The following is a 26,262-nucleotide window of genomic DNA, read 5'->3' as shown; positions in this document are numbered from 1 at the left end:
TTCTATAGAGGTCAAAACAAAATGTGTCTGCAATCTCAAGCTCCTAGCCTTGCTTAAGCAAGTCCAGAAAACAAAATACTGGCATTGTAGGCCAGGCTGGCCTTGAACTCGAAGAGATCTGCCTAGTTCTGCCTCTGGAGTGCTGGAATATTTTTAAGGTGTGTTCTGCCACCACTACCGCCTAGCTTGATACCCAGCATTTTCTTTTCTTAAGACAGGGTTTCTCTGTGTAGCTCTGGCCATCCTGGAACTCAGCAGACCAGGCTAGCCTCAAACTCAGATTCCCACCTGCCTCTGGCTCCTGGGTGCTGGGATTAGAGTCATGTGCCACCACCCACCCCCAGGTGATACCCCAGCTTTTTAAATATGAAATTCTGAGGGGTTAGACTGCAAATTTTGGAGCAGATTAAATGGAATCCCGATTGTATTTTCCAAAGATGTCTGGTTGCAAATGGACCTGCTGGGGTTGGCTGGATACGCTCCGTGACTGTGGCCCCAGCCTCGGAGATTTGGGAGTCAACTCCGGCTATATAGCAAGGGCAGGGGACGTGAGTGGGTGAGGGAGGGAGCAAAGATGAGCTACTGAGGCAGGGGGAGCTTGGACAGGAGGTAATAAGTCTGGACTGAGCTGATGGGAGTGAGAATGAGAATGGCAGAGGTAGGAAGTAGGACTTAGAAATTAATTGTGAGTGAATCGGAACATAGAACAAGAAGCCAAGATTCTTGACTCTGACCATTGTGTGGATCTCGTGGGACCACTCTGCCTGTCGTGGGAAACATTGGGAGAGGAACAGGCTTGTGAAGGAACCTGTTTAATAAATGGTATGTGTTGCTCAGGGAACATCCAAGGAGTAATTTCCTGCCCCTAGCCCAGAACATGGAAAGAAATCTGAGGGGGCTAACAGACTTGAGAGCTGTCAACTAGAGGTTCTTTCTAATCATGGGTGTGACAGATTGGGGAAATGAGAAGGGAAGGGCTACAAAGCAAGTGATAACTACCTATGGTCCTTGCCCCTGAGTTCCTCTCCTGCATGTCGAATCCAGTAAAGCTTGAAAAGAAGGCAGACTGAGTTCTGTCCTCTATGAGGCAATGGTAAGAAGATTCTGGGCTCCTGAGTAAGGAGGAGCCTAGGCTTGCTCCTGGTGCTTCCACTGAGAGGGAGTGCTGAGCTGCAGTGGAAAGCTCCAATCACCAGATGGCGCCTCAGCATCTTGTGACAGATTTCACTTCGCTGCAAACACTCCCAGACTGACCAGGTAGGAGGAGCATCGTGGCTCTGCCATCAACGGAGGTCAAAAACTTTCCTTTTTTCAAAGAGGAGAAGCCAGGCGGTGGTGGTACATGCCGTTAGCCCCAGCACTCAAGAGGCAGAGACAGGCAGATCTCTGTGAGTTCCAAGATTGTCAGGGATACACAGTGAAACCTTGTTGAAACCCTGTCTAAACACAGATGGACGGACAGATGGACAGACGGACAGACAGACGGGTGGGGAGAAAAGGTGAGCCTTGGAAGAAGAATAAGTCAAGTATGTCAAATGAGAATCCACATATATTTGAGCATGCTTACTATATGCCATTTAATATCCTGAATATGTATCTCTGTGCAAACCCCAAGCCTCCAACCAAGTGCGTGTATCTCAAAGAACAGACCATGAGAAATGATCACCTTTCCAATGAGAAGAACCCTTGTCCTTGAGGCAGAAGGAACCCGATTTGAAACCCTGGTTTTGACAACTCTACTGATCTCTGAAGAAACAGAAGCAGGTCAGAGAGCATGCCTCTCCCCAAAAGACTAAGCAAAATCACTCACTGGTCAGATGAGCTCCTATTTGTAGCTACCCTGAGTCATGTCCTGGACAGGGCCAGAGCTTCCAAAGAGTCCTTTAATAGACTAGGGAATATGTAAGTATCCATTCACTAATTTATTTAATAGGCATTCATTGGCTGCCTGACATGCACCAAGAAAAGTACTAGATACACTGTCCACTTCTTAAGACTTCCTTTTTATTTTATTTATTGGTTTTTCGAGACAGGGTTTCTCTGTGGCTTTGGAGGCTGTCCTGGAACTAGCTCTTGTAGACCAAGCTGGTCTCAAACTCATAGAGATCCGCCTATTTCTGCCTCCTGAGTACTGGGATTAAAGGTGTGCACCACTACCACCTGGCCAGACTTCTTTTTAAAAAGGATTCATTTATTGTTTTATGTGTATAGGTCTACTGTCATATCTGTGTCTGTGCATCATATGGGTGCAGTGCCTGTGGAGGCCAGAAGAGGGTGTCAGATCACCCAGAGTTACAGATGTTTGTTCCTACTTTATGGATGCTGGGAATGGAACCTGACTCCTCTGGAAAGGAGGCTCTTAGCCTCTGATCTATATCTCCAGCCCCTCCTTTAGACTTCTTGTGAAGTGACTCACAGAGCAGAAAAGAAAAAGTAATCACAAGTACTAGGTGCCAGCTAGTGAGTTTAATTCCTGGAGTGGGGCATGGGCATGGATCCCAGAACCATTTTCAGTAGGGAAGGGGCACCGCCCAGGCTTAAAGTTGCTGAATGGAGTTGGAGGTGGATCTCAAGGGTGGGGAACTCAGATCTCCTGTTTAAGGTTTGTTGCTACAGCCTACCTAGTGCAACCTAGGTCACTTTAGGGATTTTTTTGTTTGCTTGTTTGTTTGAGACAGGGTTTCTCTGTATAGCCCTGGCTGTCCTGGAACTCTGTAGACCATGCTGGCCTCGAACTCACAGAGATCCGCCTGCCTCTGCCTCCTGAGTGCTGAGACTAAAGCCATGCACTACCACTGCCCAGCCATTTTAGGGATTATTAAAATAAATTGTTGGGGTCTACTGCAGAGACTCAGTGGGTCTGAGGTGGAGTCCATGAACTGGCATTTCTAACAAGTCCCCAAACGTTATTGGTGATGATGGATGAGGTACCATACTTTGAGACTTGTGTCTATGAAGAAGATAGTAAGGAAGCTTGAGGCTATGTGAAAGAGGTTCCACATGCTTTCTGAGATACCTGCCCCCAAGTCTCCTGTGGTGGGCATTTATGGATTATGGATTATAAGTAGAAACACTCAGGTTTTGGTGTGGTGTTTCATGCCTGTAATCTCAATACTTGCAAAGCCAAGGCTGAAACTTAGTGAGTTCTGGGCTAGCCTGAGCTACATAGTGATACCCTGTTTCATAAGCAAAAAAACAAAACAAAACAAAACCCAAGAAAATTGGGGAATTTTAAAGTTGAAGTATGTGGTATCATTTATGGTGCTACAGAATCCAGGAGGACAAGCAGGGTCCTGTCCTCCTGAGGGCTGGGATGGTGGAAGAGATGTGAGTTTGGTTTCAACTTGGAAACTGGGAAGCTATAGATGCCCCGGTGCCAGTGGTTCCCAGTCTTCCTGATGCTGCAGCCCTTTAATACAGTTCCCATGGTGTGGTGACCCCACTGTAAAATTATTTTTGTTGCCATTTCATAACTGAAATTTTTGCTACTGCAATAAAATGTAATGTAAACATCTGTGTCTTTAGATATTCTTAGGAGACCCCTGGGAAAGGGTTCAACACCCCCTCCCCTGTCAAGACATTGAGAACCACTGTCCTAAGGGGTCATCCTGTTGGCACCTGTAGTATGGATTTCTAATCAGATTGACAGACTGAGGAGGACACATTGGGGGTAACAGGAAGACAAGTGGTCATTAGACTCTGGAGAGGAATAAACTTTCTCCTAAGAGCATGGACAGGGGCCTGATGGGATGGCTCAGCGGGTGAAGGCACTTGATACCAAGCCTGATGACCTCAGTTCAATTCCCAGAACCCACATGATAAAAACAGAGAACCAAATCCTTCAAGTTGTCCTCTGACCTCCACATATGCACATGTACACACACTCTCTCTCTCTCTCTCTCTCTCTCTCTCTCTCTCTCTCTCACACACACACACACACACACACACACACACACACACACACACACACACGGTTTAAAAATAACGTATAGACAGGAGGAGACAGAAGTTGCTCTGAAGGTGGACAGCCGACATTAAGAGTAGGAATGATGGCTGGGATGTGGTGGCACATGCCTTTAATCCCAGGACTTGGGAGACAGAGGCAGGAGGGAGGATCTCTGAGTTTGAGGCCAGTGTGGTATCTGGAATGAGTTCCAGGACAGCCAGGGATACACAGAAACCCTGTCTCAAAAAAAGAAAAAAAGAGGAAGAAAGGAAAAAGAAAAGGAAGGAATGAAGGAGGAGGAAGGAGAAGAAGGAAAAGAAGAAGGGGAATGATGAGAGGAGGTGAAATGAAGGGGAAATGGTTAAAGGGGGGTTGACAAGAGAGAGTGGGGGGAGCCAGGGGGCCAGGACAGCTGCTCATCCCAAGCCTGATGGAAGAGCAGAGGGTCCCCAGGTTGGCTCCAAGGCTCATACTCATCATGGCTTCTGGGTTTTCCCCACAGAAGTCCACCAACTTGTGAGCTATGCAGGGACATCTATCTCAATGGGACTAGTTTCAATGTCCTGTGGGTGAGGTAGAGAGTAGAGGATGAGGGAAGTTGCCACAGGCTCACAGACATGAATAACACATGAGTTATTATCTATTAGTATCTAGTAGATACTAATAATAAATACTAATAAAAACAGGGAGTCAGATATCAGGGTAAATGCTGAAAGGTCAGAGAAGTACAGGAGCCAGCCACAAGAGAGACCTCTTACCCCTACTGAAACCTCAGAGCAAAGGGCTAATTATGTCCCTATGGCAACCCAGACTGAATTCTCAAGCTCACCCCAGATCTTAGATCTGCCCTGAGGAGGAGAGCTGCCCAGCTGCCCCAGCTGCCCCTGTCTGCCCTCCCAGCTTCTGGCTCTGGCTTCTGGGAAGTTCTTAGGGATGAATCCTTGGTTCCTAGATCAGCTCCCCATTCTTCCCCCAGCTGGGTTGAAAGAAACCCAGTCTGAGCTCCATAGTAGCCATGTGCATTCTGGGATATCCACCTAGAACATCTATCAGGCAGGTCAATGATCCAACCTCTTAATGGTGTTCCCTTCTCATCTGTTCCTTCTCTAGAAAGGAACCTAAGAAAACAATGGCTCCACTCCACCCTTTTGTTGGAGCTGTAGAAAGAGCTTGGAGAAGAAGCCAGACTGCTCAGAATTACACCAGCACTCAAGAGTGTGACTAAACTGTAACCCACTGAGTCGAAGGCAGAAAGGAATAGCGATCCTGAGCACAGCCTGGGGCTGGAGGAGGGCCACCTCAGCATTGCCACTGAGCTAGGCTTTGACCTCAGGCCTGTAAGTCATCTAGCCTCTCTGTGCCTTGTCCCTCCCCTGAAAATGAGGGTGACAAGGGTCTTGGTGTGTTAGGTAACTCAATATTCACGCTGTGCAGTGAGTGCCGTGATTGTTTCTACCACCCCCATTTTTAACATTAAAAAAAAAGTCCTTTCTGCTTTTTAAGTTCTCAGTGATCTTAGCATTTCTCCTGCTTGCCTCTCTTTAATCTCCGCTCCGTGTCCACTTCTCAGGACAGAAGGGTTGAATTTTCGGAGAAGGGAAGGGGGATTGGTGGTAGGGATTAGGACATGCTTGACGGACAGACAAGGCCTGCCATGGTAACACACTAACACATAGACTGTGCACAAGCGTAACCCTTCACCCCTACCATCCAGTGTCAGCCACACACACCAACATTTCTGTGTCACAGATTCACAGTCAGCCCAGGCTCCTGCCACTTCAGAAACAGTTTGGCCCCTTCTTCGGTGGAGCTCATGCCAGACTCCCAACTCTTTCTGACTAAGGCACATTTCCAGTATCCAAGGATCCTAGCTTGGCTTTGAGGGTTGCCATCTCAGGAAGTTAGAAGCAGGCATCTTCAGAGTGCTTTTGATCCAAAGCCATGAAGGAGAGACTGTAACATAGCACTCCTACACTCATGCATGCTGACACAGGTGTGCACATGAACAGATGAGCTTGAGTTTGCCATTCGCCAGAGTCTCACATCCACCATTGGGTGGCTGCAGAAAAGACTGCTACCTTTTAACAGGGGAGGAAGCTGACGCCAGAAATAAAGATCGCTTTACTTAAAGTCACAGTCGAACACGTGCGTTTATTTATGCATTCGTTTAAACAGATTTGAAAAGGGGTGTGGAGATAGTTTATTGGGTGAAGGCACTGGTCACCAAGCCTAAGCCTCGGGACTTAAGTTCGAGCCTTTGGACCCACAGGGTGGAAAAAAGAACTGACCCTTGCAAGTTGTCTTCTGACCTTCAAAAGTGCCCCCCCACACTAAATAAATAAATGTAGTAAGCAATTGTAAATAAAAATTGCACAGACCTGAACGAACGTAGGCCCGTGAGTTGCATTCCAGCCTTCCATTTGATCGCAGCTGCAAGCTTGGAGCCCAGAAGGAGCTTTCATCAGAAGGGCTCAAATTCAAATTCATTCACTCCTCACTCCACCGGTTCCCACCAGAGCCACGCCTCCCTTTCGGCGGCCGCAGGGGAAAAGGATGAGATAGGCCATAGCTTGTCCCTTTAATGCGCGCCCCCAGAGGCCTGGCGCGCCCCCGCCACTATAACTAGAGTGCATGGAGCGGGCTGAGCTCAGAGGGAGAAGGGCGGGCTCTGGGCTCCCGCTGACCTACGTTTTTCAAGTGCTATCAGGTCAGTCTGTTCCACCTCCATGGACCCACCCGCTGACACCCACCATTGAGGACCCCACACCCTCTGGGCTCCCGACGGGGTTTTACCCAGCTGCCAGACGGTAATCCCCGCGGGCTTTGAAGGCTCAGGGCTCCAGTTTCTGCACTGCCGTCGGACGAGGGCTGTGTCGCCACCACGCCTCACGCCCCACACTACCCGCCCCATGCTGGTGCACACTTATTCGGCCATGGTGAGTAGTCTCGGGTCCCGGGCACACAGCGAGAGGGGTGAGGGGAATCGAGGAGCCTGGATGCTGGACCTTCCAAACCTCTTGCCCCTGTGCCAACGAAATCGCGAGGGAAGGGTGGCACGGGGCCTCCACCAGGCAGAGAAAGTGGTGGCAGGAGACCGAGGTCTCCAGCCTAGGAGTCCTGCACCCACAGGGCATTCGCCAGCGGACAGCAGCAGGACCATCGCGAACTGAGGAGGACCTTATGGCTGGTGTCTTTTCAGATTCTAATGGCTCACCTAACACACGCTTCTCCTTCTGCAGGAGCGCCCCGACGGGCTGGGCTCAGCGGCTGGCGGGACCCGACTGTCGTCCCTGCCCCAGGCGGCCTATGGCCCCGCGCCGCCACTGTGCCACACGCCTGCCGCCTCTGCCGCCGCGGACTTTCAGCCTCCCTACTTCCCGCCGCCCTACCCGCAGCCGCCGCTGCCCTATGGCCAGGGCCCCGACGCCACCGCTGCCTTTCCGCACCTGGCCGCGGACCCCTACGGCGGCCTAGCGCCCCTGGCACAGCCGCAGCCCCCGCAGGCGGCTTGGGCCGCGCCCCGCGCTGCCACCCGCGCCCACGATGAGCCGCCCGGCTTGCTGGCGCCACCCGCCCGCGCTCTGGGCCTCGACCCACGCCGGGACTACGCTGCCACGGTGCCCCGGCTCCTGCACAGCCTGGCCGACGGCGCGCACGGCCTGGCAGATGCTCCCCTTGGTCTTCCGGGGCTAGCGGCGCCCCCGGGCCTGGAGGAACTGCAGGTGAGACCAAGAAGGGGCGGATGGGCCGGGATAGGCAGCGATTTAGTATCCTGACTGGAGGCAAAGAATGACAAAGGTGGCAGACCGACTCTTCTCCCAGCCTGCAACTTTCCATTTATGCCTCTAGCAGAGAGTCATTGGTTAGACGCTGTCTGGTTCAAAGGTCTAGAAACTGAGTAGGTGCGTGGTGTCTGGATGGCAGCAACCCTTGTGGAATAACTTTTTTCTCTCCCCGCTGTGAGACTGAGCCACGGTGGACATCCATACCCAGCCCCAGTCCTCCAGAGCAGCCTAGGCTGGGGTTTAGAGAGGCTCAGTAGTTGTCTAAGGCAAAGAGATCACCCAGGCAGGACTGCTGCTTGGGCGCAGATGGCCCGAGCCCAGGCGATTCTTGGTCACGCCCGTCCTCCTGGTAGCCGCCCCAGGCAGCCGGTGGTAAGCACAGGGCGGAGCAGACCTGAACTAAGGGGCCACCCGGCGTGGGAAGCTACGCCGACTAGGTCCATATGCACGCACGCACGCGCCCTCACTGTCATCCTCTTCTGTTTGCAGGCAATAGATGACCCGGGAATGAGCCTCCTGGACCAATCCGTGATCAAGAAAGGTAAGGAATGGTGCCCAACTTCAGGGCAGAGCCAGGCGTGATGGTGCAGGCCCTGGGCGCAGAGACCCATTTTCTTCTCCCTGGCCGTTGTTTGCTGTGCGTCACCAGGCTCAGTGACTACCTAACATCCTTTTCTGTCCAGGAGAAGGGCAGTGGGACTAGCTGGATGATTTTGCTCAGGAGTTTGTCGCCTAAGGTGGGCCGCACTCCCTAAGTCACAACTGCCTCTCCTCTCGGAAGGGAGGGCGTTCTTAATCTGGAGTTGATTTGCAGAACAAGTTAAACCACTTCCCTGTTTCCTAAGAAATGGGAATGAGTGTGCTATTCCCACAGATTTTGTTCAATGATTTCCATTTTATTGAGCTTTAACACTTTAACACTTTGGAGCCTGGCAAATGCTTTTGGTTCCTCTGTTCCCAGTAGAACCTCCCAGGACAGGCGAATTTCTTTGATCTGAAGCCTTCTAGAGCATTTAGAGGAACTATGGTATGTTAAATGCTCAGGTCAGGCCTGCTGTCTCTTCCGGTGTTTGCGGCTCTGGGCTCAGGGTTCTGTGCAGGCTTTATGTTCTAGGCAGCAGTGTTTCTTGGTGTGTATGTTTGTTGTTGTGAGGGTGTTTGTGATTTGTATCTGCGTATGCTAGGGTATACATTGTTTGGGGTTCTCTGTGTACCTAACACATGTCCTGGAATTTGTCATTGGTATTTAAGGCATTCTAAGGAGTAGAGGCCCTCTTCTTGGCAGTTTGGTTTTGTTTTGTTTGCCTCCATAGCTGTGTGTCTTTTTGCATTAGTAAAAGGCAGGAGTGTGTAAGACACCCCTTGAGTGGATTTTCGAGCCCGAAGACCGCCAAGTCCTGACTGTGCAGAGAAAAGGTGAGAAACAGGCAAATTGGACAGAAACCGAGAGACCCAGGTCTTGGGCAAGCTCTTTAGATTTGGGGTGGGTGCCCAAAGGAACTCAGAGGCAATGGGAGCCTGTAGTGCCTGAGGGCAGGAACACCTCCCGCAGGATTTGACTAGAGCTGTTTTTCAAGCAAGTGAATTCAAGCCCAAGCTGTTTGCCCTGTGTAGGGGGGGAGGGTCATCTTGTGGTAGGAGTAGAGACAGTAGAAAGGGCTGGTATGGAATTTGGGAGACAAGAAGGCAGCCTCCCAGAAGTTGGTGAGGGATGCCCTCAGGAATCTGTGATTGTCACCAGAAGCTGGGAGTACAAGGAATGTGCTAGGGACCCCCTGTCCCCTGTCCCTCTCCCCAGCACTTTGCCTTCTGCCTTTTGTTGGTATCCTGAACAACTTGTTTTGATCTGGTAGAAGGAAAAGTTGGGTCTGGAGTCTTAAATAACCTGCCGGTGGGCTCTTTGCAGGTCCCCAGATCCTGGTTCCTGCCTAGCTCAAGGGCAGGGAACCCAGGTTTACTGACTCTCTAGAGAGATCCAAACCCAGCATCTGGGGAAGAACCTGCTGTTGGTCTGAGTACTTTGGTTCCTGCACGGGCTGCCCAGATTGGAAAATACACATCAGGGAGACAGTAGTGCTTACCGGTCTGTGGCCACCAGCAGTGAGCTGAAGGACTCACAGAAACTAATTCAAACTGAAGGGACCTCACGTCATGGCCTTGGGGTGGGAAAGGAGGGAACAGAGCCGGGGCAACCTGCGGAAGGAGGAGCCTGATCCTGGCGAGTGAGTGAGCCTGGCAGTCTGCTTCCCAGCAGGCCACTGAAAGAGAAAAGGGGGTCAATGTCCAGGGACAACTGGCTCCCATAGTCCGTCCCAAAATTAGTGGCAAGCGGTGCTGCCACCAGACCATGTTCCCTGGGGGGAGCCTCACAACATGCAGGTTTCTGTTTTGTTTTGTTTTGTTTTTGCCGCATTCTCTATGACCAGCGGTTTCTCGGGTTGGGTGGCCATTCCGCGACCATTTAGGCCAGATGTTGGTACTCGGGCCCTTCTGATGTCATCGGATTGTTTCCTAAGACTCTGGACTCAGCTTAGTGCTGTGAGCGACCACGGCCCACCGCCCAAACCCTACCTTAGGGAAAAAAAGGTCTTGGAGCCCTGAAGCATTCTGGTGTGGAGAGTGCTTGCACTGCTAGGGTCCCCAGTAGAAGCAGCCCTCCTGCTGAGGATACAGGGAGGCCTCGGGTGTCATTCTCACCAATGCTGGATCCTGGACAGTCCCACAGCCCAGAGCTGAGAGGTACATCTTCGCGGACTATAGGACTACTTGTTTTAGAGGGGAGTGGGCAGAGGTGTCTCCCCAACTCCGACTTCTAGGTCGGCCCATTGCAGCCAACTTGTGAGTTGGGGGTGACCGATTACTCTGAAGAAACCGGAGGGAAAATGAGTAGCGCTCCATTTTCTTGCAAGGCTGTCACCTGCAGGTCCCCCTCCCCCCCCAGTCTATGGCAGACACAGAGAGCGGAGGTGGGGTGGGATGGGGGAGGCTGGAGGGGGGATGGTGATGCTTGGCAATATTTTCCACCCGAAAGGGTAGGGTTTCTGTTTAGGAGCTCACAGGAGAGGTGGTCAACCCCCGAAATTGGGAGGCGTCCTAGAGACAGACATTTGTAAAGTGCTGGGTGTGTCTGCTCAGTAAAAACGAGTGCTGGATTTTGAAGTCTGAGCACATGGGACAGAGGATATAGAAAGCGCCCAGTTATTTCACTAAAGCACAGCCGCACAAGCGCTTTACCTGTGAAAAATGGAGCGGGGGCGGGGGGGGGGGTGAGGAGGCATTGTGGAGATTTAAAAAAATGGGTGGTGTGGAGAGACTAGAAAAGCGCTGGAGGCCTGGTGTGATGGTACACGCCTTTAATCCCAGCCCGCAGGAGGCGTAGGCAGGCAGACCTCTGTGAGTTCCAGGACAGTCAAAGCTACACAGAGAAACTCTGTCTAAAAAAAAAAACAAATAAATAAAAAGAAGAATTGAACTGAAGGGGAGTGGTGTGATATGAGACTTGACATACATCTTTCCTTTCTCCCAGAAGACAGTGGCTGGTGGCCTGCCTAGGTTGGGAAACCCCTCTGGATACGCAGGTGGTCTAGATCTCAAGGGGTCTCTGGACTCAAGAGGGAAATAGACAGTTTTCCCCTGCTCTCTTTAGCTCTGGGGAAGTTTTAGAAAGGCAGAGAGGGCCTGGGCGGGTCAGTCCAGGACTTAAGAGAAGGAGGCACTTGGCCCTGGAGCAGGGTGTTTAAAAACCTAGTAATCAAGACAAACAGAATCTTGTCAATTTTTTGATATTTCACACATGCATATAGTGAGTTTGGGGCATTTCACCCCTGTGTCCTCTCTCATCCTCCCAATGAAACCTTTCTCAACAACACCCCCCCCCCCCAGTTTTTACTTTTTCCCCTTTGTGACCCACTGAGTTCAGAGGTATGTTGTGTTATTTCCTTCCTGGCCCAGCAAACGTTATCTAGACCTAGTTCTTCAGGGTGCCTCATAAGCCCCTCCTCCATAAGAAGTATCTTTTTAAAACCACTTTTTTTTTTTTTCTTTTGGTTTTTGGTTTTTCAAGACAGGATTTCTCTGTGGAGCCCTGGCTGTTCTGGAACTCACTCTGTCGACTAGGCTGGCCTCCAACTCACAGAGATCCACCTGCCTCTGCCTTCCTAGTGCTGGGATTATAGATAGGTGTGTGCCACCACCTCCTGGCCATTTTCTATTATGTCTGTGTTGATCAAAGGCCAACTTCCCCTTGGTATGGGGTCCAGGGACTAAACTCAGGTTCTTAGGCTAGGCTGGACAGCAAACACCTCTTCCTGCTGAGCCAGCTCCCTGGCCCCATAAGTAGTGCCTTAAAGTATTATTTAAAAATTGACAATAGTGGAAACAAATCCATAATGAGCTATTCAATCTTCACATGAAGTCAGGATCTAGCTCTGCATTTCATCTTCATTGGCCTGCTAGGACTTTTCTCCCTGGAAGGCAACTGAGAGAACTGTTGACCATATAGAAATAACTTCCCCCAGAAGAGTAGGAACCGTGGAGCGCCTGAGGATTTAAGGCAAGTGCCAACGTCACCAAGGTCAATTTAATGGCTCGAAATGTTTATATTTATACCTTTATTTAGTGTTTGTAAGGGCAAAGGACAACTTGTGGGGGTTGGATTTCTCCTTCCACCCCATGAATTTCAGGGATCAAATCCAGGTCACTAGGTTTGCTGCAAGCTCCCATCCTCGCCAAACCACTCACCACCCAGTAGAGTGATTTTTGGAAAACAACAAATGTATAGAGTTGTATAATCACCACCACCACAATCCATCTAAGACACATCTGTCACCCTTCAAAGTGTCTTCATTCCTGTCCGTAGATATCTTTGTTCTTGCCTCAAGCCTTACGTGATGCCTGATCTGCTTTTGTTCCACAAATTTGCATATTCAGGACAAGCCCATGGGTACCTGGATATGCAGACTTTTGTGTCTAGGTTCTTTTAGCAAATGTTTTCCTGGTTTGTCTCCATTGTAATGTATGTCAGCTATTGGGTTTATTTTTTGTTTTTTTGGGTTTGTGTTGCTGAGTAGTGAGTGTACTATTACTACTATTGTATTTTTGCTCTGAATGGCTTTCATTTTAACCTCCTTCTTGGGAGCTGGAGAGATGGCTCAGTGGTTAAGACCTCTTGTGGAGCCCAGAATTTGATTCCCCACATTCATCCATATTTCCAGTTCCAGGGGATCCAAAGTCCTCTTCAGACTTCCCAGGCACCAGACATGCATGTGGGACACATACTTGCATGTAGAAAAAACATTTGTATACATAAAGAAGTTAAAATAACAGGGCATAGTGGCACACCTTTGATCCCAGTCCTCGGGAGGCAGAGGCAGGCAGATCTCTGTGAGTTTGAGGCCAGCCAGGTCTATGTAGCGAGTTCCAGGACAGCCAGAGATACAAGTGAGACCTTGTCTCGAGAACAAACTAAAACAAGAAGTTAAACAAAAACAACCAAGAAGTTAAAATAATTAAGCCTTCTTTTTAAGATTTATTTATTTTATGTATATAAATGGTTTTCCTGCACATATGCGCATTGCATGCAAGCCTGATGCCTGTGGTGGTCATAAGAGGTGTAGGGTTCCCTGGAGTTGGAGAAAAGAATGGCTGTAAGTCACCATCCTCTGGAAGAATAACAAGTGTCCCAGGCCCTGAAGGGGTTTTATGCTTTGATGAGGTGGTAGACACGCTGAGTCAATTTCCCTTTTTGTCTGTTATGAATGATGTTGCTATAGACATTTATATAGGTGCCTTTGGGTAGATATATGTGCTTTTCCCGCTCTTGGGGAAATTCCTAGGAATGGAATTGCTGCCCTCTGTGGTCCATTTTATTTATTTATCAGGTGAGTGGGCATGGGAGTGTGCATGCACAGTTAGAGGACAGCTTTTAGGAACTGGTTTTCTTCTTTCACTGTGTTGGCACTGGGCATTGGACTCAGGTCACTACTACCTGCAGTGTCCAGGGCCTTTTACTCACTGAGCCTTCTCTCCAGGCCCTGGTCCATTTAGGTTTATTGTTAAGAAACTTCCAATAAGTGGAATCCATCCAAGGAAGTGGAGAGAAGGAAAGAGAAGGATGGCTCAGCCATTTCCTGAAGTGGCTGAATTATTTTACATCCCTACCAGTACCGTGTGATTTCTCCACACCCTTACTCTTCATATTGTCTTTTTTTTATTATTATAACCATCTAGAGTCTCCACACTGCTTTAATTTACATTTTCCTAATGACTAACAGTGTGGAGTATTTTTTCATGTGCTTATTGGTCAGTTCTTTTTAATGAAATGTCTTTATATATTTTCTTCCCTTTCTTTCTCCTTCCTCCTTCTCTTTTTTATTCCGGAGATTGAGTTTGAGACCTAGTGTGCTTAGCCAAAGTTCTGTGACTAAATCACATCCACACATCCTGGGCCTTTGTTTCTTTTAAGATTTATTTTATAAAATCTGAGCAGTAGTGGTGCACGCCTTTAATCCCAGCACTCGGGAGGCAGAGGCAGGCGGATCTCTGTGAGTTCCAGGGCAGCTTCTCAAGACAGGATAGAGGGTACAGGTGGAGTGACATGGGAACAGGCGCTCTCTCTCTCTCTCTCTCTCACACACACACACACACACACACACACACACACACACACACACACACACACGACTGGAGATGTGGGGGAGCAGCACATCCCCCCATGGGGACTGGAGAATGAGAACCCCACTTGCACGTTCAATTTCAGTGTCTATTGACAACCTTGTTCCTCACTCTGTGGCAAGGTCAGGATCAGGGAAGAGCAGGCACAGGGAAGCTCTACTTTTATTTGTAATTCTGAGATCTTGTTCATCATCATGGCTTTTGCTTTTCTTTCTTTCTTTCTTTCTTTCTTTTTTTTTTTTTTTTTTTTTTTTTTTGAGACATGGTTTCTCTGTATTGCTTTAGAGGTTGTCCTGGAACTCACTCTGTAGACCAGGCTAGCCTCGAACTCACAGAGATTTGCCTGCCTCTGCCCCCCAAGTGCTAGGATTAAAGGTGTGCGCCAACAGCCCCCAGCTGGGTTTTGCTTTTCTTTTTCATCTTTTACATATTAGTTTTTATTTTAAAAAAATATCAGGATTGCAGGTGTAGTGGCACATGTCTTTATTCCCAGCACTCAGAGAATCTCTATAATTTCAAGGCCAGCTTGGTCTACATATCAAGTTCCAGGCCACCTATAGCTATATAGTGAGACCCTATCTCAAATAGATAGATAGATAGATAGATAGATAGATAGATAGACAGACAAAGAGATAATCAGGGGTCAGTGAGATGGCTCAGCAGATAGTGGTGGCTTCTTCTAAACCTGCTGATGTGAGTTTGATCCCTAGCTAGAAAGGACAGAACCAGCTCCTGAATGCTGGCTTCCGATGTCCACAAACATGCTGTGACACACATATATAGGTGCGAACACACAATAAACAAAGATGTAAAACATCTGCCAGGCCTTGTGGCATAGGAGAGTGAGTAAGTAACTTAGTAAGATCTTTTTCTAAAGAAATACCTGGGTAAATGGGAATACAGGTCACAGGCAAAGTGTTTGCTTAGCATTTGTGAGGGCCTGGGTTAGATCTTCTAGACTGGTGGAACAGAACACTTGCATGGCAGCCACCATGCTCCCAGGAGTCCCAAGAGCCCTTGCCTCACACGCTTATTCCATGTCCAGTGATGGCTACCTGTGCCAAGGCCCTGCCCCACAGACTCCTAGCTGATGGGAAGACAGCTGTGGAAACAGACAAGGACAAAGAGAGCTGCAAGGATGGGGACAGGTATGCAAGGGGCTGGGGTAGAAGCAGGGCAGGAAACTTTGCCCACAGATGTTGCTGAAGCTGAGGCTGAGTAAGCTGGGCTTGAACAGAAGAAAATTTGGTCTGTGTCCGGGAGAGCGCATTCATCTGACTGCAGGTTCTAGGCAGGTACCTGCTCCAGGCGAGCATGACTCCTGATCCCACATCTCTTTACTCAGGGGGTAACTAATGTAGTGAATATTTGAAAAGTGGCTGGCCGAATGGATGTGAGCTGTGTGTATAAACTGCACATTAGATTTTGAAGACTATGTACAAAGAATGTAATATTTCTCATTAATGATTCATTTGTCATTCATTTGTAATAATTTATTACACTGTATTTTATGTGCATTGGTGTGAAGGTGTCAGATCCTTTGGAACCAGAGTTACAGACAGTTGTGAGCTACCATGTGGGTTCTGGAAATTGAACCCAGGGACCTCTGGAAGAGCAGCCAGTGTTCTTAAGCACTAAGCCATCTCTCTAAACCCTTTATTAATGATATTTTAAATGTTAAGCCCTTATATACTGTTTAATATATTGAAATTAATCTAATATTTCTCTTTTCTATTTATTTGTTTATTTATTTTGAGACAGGGCTGCCTGGCCCAGTACTCACAGATACCCATTTGCCTGCCTCTGCCTCATGAATGCTGGGATGAAGGTTGTGTGCCACCTCATCAGGCTCTCATTTTCTTCCTTTTAGAGATTTATTTTTATATGTGTGTATGAGTGTTTATCTGCCTGTATGTGCATCTACCACATGAGAACAGTGTCTAGAAATCCAGAAAAGGACATTGAATCCAGTGGAACTGGAGTTAAAGATGGTTGTGAGCTGCCATATGGGTGCTGGAAAATGAACCCAGTCCTCTGAAAGAGCAGCCAGTGCTCTTAACCACTCAGCCATCTCTCCAGCCCCTCATTACTTTGTTTGTTTGTTTGTTTGTTTGAGATAGGATTTCTGTGTGTAGCCCAGGCTGTCCTGGTACTTTCTCTATAGACCAGGCTGGCCTTGAACTTGGAGATCTGCCTGCCTCTGCCTCAGAAGTTCTGGAATTAAAAGTGTGTGCCGCCACTGTTCTGCTCATTACTTTTTAGTGCTGTGGCCTAAATTATGTTCCTATAGATCAGTTTTTTGTATAGAGCCTAAAAGACAAACGAGGACCTGCTGTGGAATATGAGTTGAAGATGTGTGGTTACATTTATGATGCAAAGATGTGTTGTAAACTAAGGCAGAGCTTTCCTTTGTCCCAACCGCCCAGTCCCTAATAATCACACACAAACTTATATTAATTATAAAATGTTTGGCCTATTGCTCAGGCTTATGATTAACTAGCTCTTTCAACTTAAATTAGCCCAATTCTATTAATCTACATTTTCCCACTTGGTTTCATGGCTTTACCTTTTCTCTAGCATGTCTGATTCCTCTGGCAGCTCTGGAGTCTCTCTCAACTCTACCCTTCTTTCTCCCTGTATCCCCATTTGGCTTTCCTGCCTAGCCTTATTCTGCCTAGCTATAGGCCAATTCACAGTGTACAGAAGCATTAACCCATAGTGTTACATTCTTTTATGTTGCCTTTGTTTAACTCTGTGAAGCTGTGTTGCTTTGCCTGTCTAAAACACCTGATGGTCTAATAAAAAGCTGACTGGCCAATAGATAGGCAGGAGAGGGATAAGTAGGGCTGCGAGGCAGAGAGAATAAAATAGAAAAAGAGAAGAGGGGAAAGAAAAAAAAAAATCAAGGAGGAGAGGAGGAAGTCAGGGGTCAGCCACTCGGCAACACAGAGTGTAGAGAGTCATAGAGCAAGAAGTAAAGAAAGGTATATAGAATAGAGAAGATAAAAGTTCAGAGGCAAAAGGTAGATGGGAACATTTGTTAAATAGAAACAAGCCAAGCTAAGGCTGGGCATTCATAAGAGAGGATAAGTCTCCGTGTGATTATTTGGGGGCTGGGCATTGGGCTCCCTCAAGAGCAAAGAGCCAAAAGAGTAAAGTGTAAAAAAACAAACAAACAACTACACTAGGCAAGAGACAGAAAAGGAGTCAGGAACCAGGATACTAAAGAGGCTGAAGGAGGAAAAGACAGATCAGGGATGTGACTTTTGGGAGCAGTGGCCAGAGTTCGGGATCCACTTCTGCTTGGTAGATGATGTCATTCTAACCTCTGAACTTTCAGTTCTTCCTTCTAACCTGGGGATATGGAGAACAGGGATGCTCTACAGAGCTGCCCAGGGAAGTTTATGGGGTGGGATTGGCCCTTGTTGATAGAGAGTATCATCCTATCTGGTTATCGGCTAGGATTTGATTCTCAGGGAGCTAACCTGGCACTGCGGGGTTGCTGGCTATGGAGTGATCCGTGGTTCAAAAAGACCTGTCTAGACTAGGGCAGGGGGATTAGAGCAAGGGCTGCACAGGAATTCAGGCGAAATGTGTTTGTGTGTGTAAGAGAGCCTGCTTCTCAGGCAGGCTGAGAATGGAAGCCACAGACATGGTCCTGTGTGGAGTGTGGCAATCAAAAATAAATAAATAAATAAATAAATAAATAAATAAAAGAGGACTAGGGGTATTACAGAGATTTCTGGCTGAGTGGCCAGATGGGGATGGTCCTCCCAGGAGGGAAAAGGTTGGGGCTATGCCCCCATGGGATCAGGTTCTCTTCAACCTCTGTAACCTTGAGGTCTAGCTAGTTTTGAGAGTGCTGGGAAAGCATTTTCTCAGCAGTGGGAAGGCCGAGAGCCCTGCCTTTGAGAACCTGGTTCAGTCTATCAGGTAGGTGCTCTCAGGCACACTATTTCACCTTTCTGGGCTTCAGCCTCCCCACCTGTAGAATGTAGATGGGGCACAAGGGTAGCCCCATCATGGACTGTCCTGAAGGTCTGAGGGCTGAGGTATAAGCCGTACGCACACAGTGCTGAGTGCTTTGTGCTCCAGCCCAGACTCCCCATTGACTTCTATTCCCCACACAGGCCTTCTCTAGCAAGGCTTCATTTTCTTGACTGAGAAAACCAAGGGAACCTCTAAAGAAATTTTTGCCTGTCCCCTTCCTTCCCCTGCAATTAAGAAGTGAGGGGCTGGAGAAGAGGCTCAGTGGTTAAGAGCACTGGCTGCTCTTCCAGAGGATCCGGGTTCAATTCCCAGCACCCACAACTGTCTCTAGTTCCAGTTCCAAACACCAATGACAAAACACCAATGCACATAAAATAAAAAGTAAATAAATAGATAAAAGGAAGATGGATCCAATGCATGGAGACCTTCCTTTCTGAGGCAAGAAACGCTCTGATTTCCCTTGCTGCCCTACACAGAGAACACGTAGGAAAAAGTGTTCTGGGGCATGTAGACCCTTATTCCTGTCTCTGGACCTGGCAGGGAGGGGAAAAGCCCAAGCCCTAACAGGGCCTTAACCTCCTACTTCCAACATGTGGGACTCTAAAACCACCAGGACGGGAGGGTGAGATTCATAGCAGAGAAGGGGACTTGGGGATCTGTGATTTCCCAACCCTGTCACAGTGACTTGGGAATCCCACCTCATCTTAGACTCCCCTCTCTCCTGTCCGCTTTTTCTCTGATTATGTCGACCAATATCAGCTGATGCCAAGCTTTAAGAGGGAACCAGCAGGGCTCAGGAAGGGGTTACCAGGGAAAGAACCAGATAGCTCTGGGTTCAGTGTTGTGCTCATCAGCTTACTGAGGCCTGTCACTTCCATCTCACTGTGCCTCAGTTTCTTGCTTTGTAAAGCAGGGGTTATAGACCCCTCCCTCTGGAACATGTTGGAATCAGCCTGCACCACAGCTGGCTGATGCCTGACCTGTGGCCACTGACTCAGTGTCCCCCATCCCCCTCCCTTGCTTCTGCTCCACAGTCCCCATGCCCTCCAAAGCTGGCAGCCTCTCCGCCCTCTCATTGGCCAAAGACAGCCTGGTTGGAGGCATCAGCAACCCCAGCGAGGTCTTCTGCTCCGTCCCTGGCCGGCTGTCATTGCTCAGCTCAACATCCAAGTACAAGGTGACCGTGGGGGAGGTGCAGCGGCGTCTCTCACCTCCGGAGTGCCTCAACGCCTCCCTCTTGGGGGGTGTCCTCCGAAGGTAGGAAGGCCAGCCCACAACCCTATACAACACCCCAGGCAAAATCTTTAGTCTGCAGATGTCACACCAGGCCCCAACATCACCCCACTCCAGTTTCTCTGACAGAGCAGTGCCCAGGGACTGAAGATTGATTGTACATGGTGGTCTGGGTGGGATGGGGGGGGAGGTGGGGAGGTGGGAATGGGGGGAGCAAGATCAAGGTCTCCAGCATCTCCCATGAGTTGTTGGTTCTGAGATTGAGCAGGAGCAGAGAACAAAGTATGAGTACAAAGGAAAAGATTCCTCTACAATAAGCAGGGTGGACAGGGCTGGTTCTGGGAGGAGGGGAATCTTTCCTTCTCTCTTCCTCAAGACACCACAGGCTTCATGGTGTGAGTTTGGAGTGAGCAGCACGGTGGGTCATAGATTTGTTTGTGCATGTTCTTGTGCCTGGGAGGGATCTGTTTCAGGGATAAGGTGTAATCATCTAAGGACAGCATGTGCATGTGTGAGGGGATGGCCAAGATGTTTCTGCCGGTGTGAGATTCTGCATTAGTTGGGAATGTGTGGCCTACAGTGAGTCCTCTGCATATGCGTGTGCAATTGCATGTGCACCTGCAGGCAGTTGGTTTGTTATTGTTGTTTTCTTTTGCTTTTTCATAATTTTTTTTTTTTTTTTTTTTTTGAGACAGGGTTTCTCTGTGTAGCCCTGGCTGTCCTGGAACTTGTTCTGTAGACCAGGCTGGCCTTGAACTCACAGAGATCTGCCCGCCTCTGCCTCCCGAGTGCTGGGATTAAAGCCGTTCACCACCACTACAGCCTGGCCTCTTTATTAATTTGTTCTTCTTTCATACATTTCTTTTCTTTTTTTTTTTTTTTCTATGCAGCTAGTTGTTGACATGTGACCTCTGTGTGTGTGAGGGGGGCACATTTGTGTAGTTAGAGGCTATCCTCTTACTATTGGTCTCTGAACATCCTGTGCAGACCTGTGTTAAGTCCCTGGGAGTGCATCCTCATCTCTGGGGCCCTGATGTGCACTTGTCTCTGTATGTTTGGTGTCCATGTCTGTGTGTCTCGTCTCCGTGTTCTTGGAGACACTGAGGGTAGGTTCACTGCATATATGTAACTGACTTTGTATATAGTTGTGTCTCCTTGAGTTTACCATCCCTGTGTATCTCTGTACACAGTTTTATGTGTCCCCAGTAAGTGTGCTAAGGTGGGGAAGAAGGACCCCCAGATGCTACCCTGTCCTTCCCACCCTGGGCTGCCCCTGCTATTGAGGGGGCTGGGTAAGAAGGTAGATTCCTACAGTGGGTGATGCTCCTTATCCCAATCCTGACTGCACAACAGAGAGCTCAGGAGAGGCTGGAATTTTCTCAGAGATTCCAAGGACAAGGCTACCTCCAAGCCTTAACAGGGGCTGGTATAGGGAACAATGAAGATCCCCTGGTGCTGCCTAGCCAGTAGGCTGCTCTCTCATCTCCATAGTTATGTGTATGTTTTTGTCTGTGTATGTTAAGGGCAAAGTCCAAGAATGGGGGCCGCTGTCTGCGGGAACGTCTGGAGAAGATTGGGCTCAACCTGCCTGCTGGCCGTAGGAAGGCAGCCAATGTGACTCTGCTGACTTCACTGGTGGAAGGTGAGTAAGGCCTGAAGACTATGCATATGAATGTGAGGGGACATGGCATCTGGTGAGACTTCCAAATGCAAGAGGAAATTGTTTAGTTATGTCTGTGAACATTGCTGTACTGTGCATGTATTCAGTGTGTCATGTATAAAGATGTGCATGATACATGTGGATGTCAGCACATCTGTGGATTTAACCACTCATGCATAGTTCAAAATATTTGAAAAAGTTGCCCCTGTGCAGAACACATGCAGACATTTTTGGTCCTTATTACTAATAATGCATGTAGCTATTTACATACATAGTGTCTGTATAGTATTAGGTATTTTAAGTCACCAAGAGATAATTTGTAACATACAGAGGAATGTAAGTAGGTTTATATGCAAATGACATGCCATTTCATGTAAGGGATTTCGGTACCCACTTATTTTGGTATCGGTGGGAAATTCTGAAACTAATCCTTTTTGTTTATGTGTCTGTGCATACGTGTGCACATACAGTACAACTAGTTGGGGGTGGGGTGGGGAGAGGGCAAGTGGCCAGTATTTGGATGTGGTAAGTAGGTGAGGGGTGTGAGGGGTGTGAGGGGTGAGGGATGCAGCTCTCTTCCATGGAGGTTGGTGACTCTGGACTCCGGTTCTGGGATACAGATTGGTCCCAGCTCCATCTCTGAGCTGAGGATGATGATGTGAAGTTGGAACTGAGAAGAGAAACCAGAGAGGGCATCTCCAGAAGCAGGATGATCCTCAGCCAGGGGATAAGAAGATCAAGGCTAGGCAATGGTCTCAGAGGTACACCTAGTAACATCTCCTCTTTCCCCAGGAGAAGCTGTGCACCTGGCTCGGGACTTCGGCTATGTTTGTGAGACTGAGTTTCCAGCCAAGGCGGCTGCTGAGTACCTATGCCGACAGCACGCTGACCCTGGGGAATTGCACAGTCGCAAGAGCATGCTGCTGGCTGCCAAGTGAGTGAGGCACTGTGCATGGCAAACATGGATGCAATGCAGACACACATGTCAGACCTGGAATACTACTTATGACTACATACAGTAATATGATGCCATACATGGCAGCTAGATTCTTTGTTGAAGTTCACATGGGAACACTTGTACATGCCATACAGGCACACATGGGTATTCATAGATGTCTTTAGGTACCATGATCATCACATTTGGACTTTTATGGACACTCCCCCAAGCTCCCAAGGGCACACACTGACACCACAAGTGAATATATCTATTATGAGTATACATTAAAAAACAGTGTCATATACAGGCTTTTAGCCCATGTGTGGGTGCTACACTCACCTGCACGAATCCGTGGCATGACCAACCCAGGCCCTGGCATGAGTCCACAGGGGTTATTCTGCTTCTGTGACCTTCCTCCTGAAGTCCTCAGGCCATACTTGACCCCTCTGCAGGTCCCACTGCCACCTCCCTCAGAACTGACCACACGCTGCCACCTGAGGTCTTCTCATCTTACCCCTAGGTCGCTAAGCCAGGTAGCAGCTCATTCTCATGGTTCTGGATGCTGTTCAAGGTCAAGACAGCTCCTGTGTCTGCTGAGGGCCTGCTTTCTAACATATACATAGCACCTGGTGCAGCTGTGTTCTCCACATGGTGGGGGAGCATGACGGTACCAATAGCACCTATGACAGTGGCTCTCAACCTGTGGTTTACAACCCCACCAGAGGTCCCCGTATCAGCTAACCTGCATATCAGCTATTTACTCACAATTCATAATAGCAAAGTTACAGTTATGAAGTTGCCATGAAATAATTTTATGGCTGGGGGGGGGGGTCACCACAACATGAAAACTGTATTAAAAGGGTCACAGCATTAGGAAGGTTGAGAACTGCTGACCTCGTCACCTCCCACAGGCTCTATCTTAGGAACAATTTCAATATACAAAATCCAGAAGGCTACAAACATCCCCATTTGGAAGGCAGAGGGGAGGTGGGAGGACAGGGATGGAAGAGACTGAGAGCTCAGAACCATCTTCTGCAGGCTGAAGTCCAGATGCCTTGGGGGACCTCACAGTCTCGACCACTCAAACTTCTAGTCCAGCTGACCTTTGTGGGTTTGGCCTTCGAATCACAACTCACCCCCCACGTGGGGCTTTCCTCCTTTAGGCAGCAAAGGACCCAGACTCATAGGAACACTCATACAGAGTCCTGGCAGGTTTCTTCCTGTGATAGAGAAGCCTGTCCAAATGGAGCCCACTTCACTCATGAATATGAATCATCTCTTGCATTCAGCACTCTTGGGACCTTGGTTTGTCTCAGATGCATGGCCAGACGCAAAAATGAGTGATGATGGGTCCTCTGGCCTGAGTCACATATATGATTCACAAAGGAATGGAAAGAGCCATGGGCTGGGTCTGGATTCAAGTCTCAGCCACTAATCTGCCTGGAATCACATGATGAGGATAACGGTACAGGAAGATGGCATATATAGTATACATGGTATTGATCTAGGCATCAATATTCGTTGCTATTTTAGTTATGCAAGGCAGATTCTGAGCTGTTCTCATAATTTCACAGACAAGGTTCTGTGAAGCTCTGTGTTTGGAGTAGAAGAAGGGATCACAGAAAGTTTAAGGGAATAGGCAGCTGAGTTGCATTCTGCAGACAGGACATCTAAGGTAGAGAAATTAAGGTATCAGCATGTGTTGTTCACCTCTGTGCAGTACTGAGCTGCTGGGTTAACTTCTGTGAAAGTCAGATTCCATTTTTGCAAAACTTGTAGGTTGTCAGGAAGGCCAAACTGTATACGTAGTGTAAATAAAGAATCCAGTAAATTGCTGGGTGAAGTGGCCTATGCTTTTAATCCCAGCATTTGAGATGTAGATCTCTTGAGTTTGAGGCCAGCCTGTTCTTCTACAAAGAGAGTTCTAGGACAGCCATGGCTACATAGAGAAATCCTGTCTCAAAAAGAACCAGCAAGTAGGTCCTCCTCTAGGCTTAGAATCTTGTTCTTTAACCTCTGACTGTTCTTCCCCCACTAGGCAGATCTGCAAGGAGTTTGCAGACATGATGGCTCAGGACCGCTCCCCCCTGGGCAATAGCCGCCCAGCACTCATCCTGGAGCCTGGGGTACAGAGCTGTCTGACACACTTCAGTCTCATCACCCATGGCTTCGGTGGGCCTGCCATCTGTGCTGCCCTTACTGCCTTCCAGAACTACCTGCTAGAGTCACTCAAAGGACTGGACAAGATGTTTCTAAGCAGTGCGGGGAGTGGGCACGGAGAAACCAAGGCTTCAGAGAAGGACACCAAGCATCGGAAGTAACTGTCTCTTGTTCTGTAGCTAACTAAGTGACTCCCAATGCCTGAGATGAGGCCTTGGCTACTGCAGGTGGCCTTCCTGGGATGACAGGCCAGAGAGAACATTTATCCAGAAGCCCAGAGTGGACCTGGTTGGGTCAGAGGAGGAGGTTTCTGGATAAGTCTCCAACAGGAAACTGTCATGGAAAAGTCTGCTTCTTGGGACAAAGCGCTTCCTACTGAGATGCCTGGGCAGCAGTGGGTGCCCCGAGCCAGAGGTGCTACTGAGGAGTTAGTCTCCTAGCCTCAGAACACCAGGGCTAGCAGGAGGTCCCAGTAGGCTCTTTGGATCCTTCCTGCTCTTGGAGAAGAGTGGGCAAGAGAGGTCCCAAGGAACAAAGATGGTACAGCACAAATCACAGAACTTGAACCCAGGCTGTACACCACCGACTTGCTGCTGTCTGTCCTATTTATTTATGTACAATATAATTGAATTTGAAAATTTAAGATTGTCCAGCATGTTATTTTTCCTAATGAGTTGGGGGTTCATTTTTACAGACTTCTGTGCCCGTACCAAAAAGTCCACCTGGGCAGCAATGGGGGCGTTCTTGTTCACAAAGGACTCTCAAGTAGGTGAGAAGGAAACAAAGGTACTGGTAGTAGGTTCTTCTGAATGTGGGTACTGACGTTAGGAGTCTACAAGCCTTATCACATCAGTATGGCTATTTGTGTGTGTGCGTCGTGTCTACGATACGCACAGTATGTATTGTGACTTGTCTGGTCTGCATAGTCTTGCCATAGTTGTAGATAGGAAAGTCTGTCTGTGCCAGTGTGAATACAGATGACTGTGTCTGAAGGGGGCAAATGCTGACTTGGCTCTCATCTTCTGAAGGATTTCACTCTTGAGACATCTTTCCTGATTAGTCTTCCCCTCTGCCATGTTGGTGCTGGGTATTGAACCTGGGTCCTCTGGAAGAGCAGCCAGTGCTTTCAATCACTGAGCCATTTCTCTAGCCCCAACATACACACATTTTACAAAGTTAAATGCCTAGGTTTCTGGCGTAAGTAGCTGTAAGATGAAAGGCTAGATAGGTTTGGAGTGGGATAAGTGGTAAGGTCAGCTTTAGACATGTTGATGTGCTTGCTGTCCCTAAAGCTGAGGTTGAAGTATCTATGAATAAATTAATTCCTAACTCAAAAAGGAGAGGATAAAGACAGACAGCTGGGTTTATGGGTTTGCAGGAGGCTGCCTGGAGATGTACACTGAATGGCAGTGAGCTTTGCACCCCTGGTTAGGTCCTGTTGGTGGAGCAAGTTCAGCTATGATTATGTTTATCGAGCATTTCCCAACACCAGGTTCTGCACTGCATCACTGTATAGAATACTCAAGACTACTAAGAAGTAGGTCCTCTTTCAACCACCTTAGGGAACATTGACGCTTCAGCAGGGCCCCGCCTGGGGTGACGAGAAGCGCCTGTGCAGCTCTTCAGGCCGATACCTAGAGATCCAGGAACCTAGCAGAGGGTCCAAACCTCTTCACTTGTGATGTGACTCATCTCTTCCCATCCGATTCTTACTACGTTAAGAACTTAGCATCAGTGTTTAAGGAAGCCTGTAAGACACCAGAACTGGCTTTTCATCCAGTATTGTGAATATGAATGACGACAGTAATCTCAGTAACAGGATAGGCTTCTCTCAGACAAACTGAAAACCTATACGTATGTGGTATCATTATTTATTTTT

At 48.4% G+C, this 26,262-nt stretch overlaps 1 protein-coding gene across 1 annotated transcript; it reads left to right on the top strand.

Annotated features, from left to right (window-relative positions):
• Positions 1–437: 437 nt before the first annotated feature.
• Tfap2e (transcription factor AP-2 epsilon) lies at positions 438–24,810 on the top strand. Its single transcript, XM_051188346.1, has 8 exons — positions 438–556; positions 6,744–6,882; positions 7,186–7,668; positions 8,221–8,272; positions 19,428–19,650; positions 21,150–21,268; positions 22,079–22,220; positions 24,262–24,810. Exons 1-8 carry the CDS (start codon positions 438–440, stop codon positions 24,542–24,544), a joined length of 1,560 nt encoding a protein of 519 aa, XP_051044303.1. The 3' UTR covers positions 24,545–24,810.
• The last annotated feature ends 1,452 nt before the right edge of the window (positions 24,811–26,262 follow it).

The sequence above is a fragment of the Phodopus roborovskii genome, unplaced genomic scaffold, assembly GCF_943737965.1.
Source record: "Phodopus roborovskii unplaced genomic scaffold, PHOROB, whole genome shotgun sequence".
NCBI lineage: Eukaryota > Metazoa > Chordata > Mammalia > Rodentia > Cricetidae > Phodopus > Phodopus roborovskii.
The sequence above is the reverse complement of the archived record's forward strand: the minus strand, read 5'-3'. Positions and strand labels throughout refer to the sequence as shown.

Bases quoted from the DNA above. Each gene is read 5' to 3' on its own strand.
- Tfap2e (XM_051188346.1), top strand. From the start codon at position 438: ATGTCTGGTTGCAAATGGACCTGCTGGGGTTGGCTGGATACGCTCCGT. The intron at 557-6,743 runs GTGAGGGAGGGA...GGTTTTACCCAG, and splicing joins AGGGCAGGGGACGTGAGTGG to CTGCCAGACGGTAATCCCCG. The intron at 21,269-22,078 runs GTGAGTAAGGCC...CTCTTTCCCCAG, and splicing joins GCTGACTTCACTGGTGGAAG to GAGAAGCTGTGCACCTGGCT.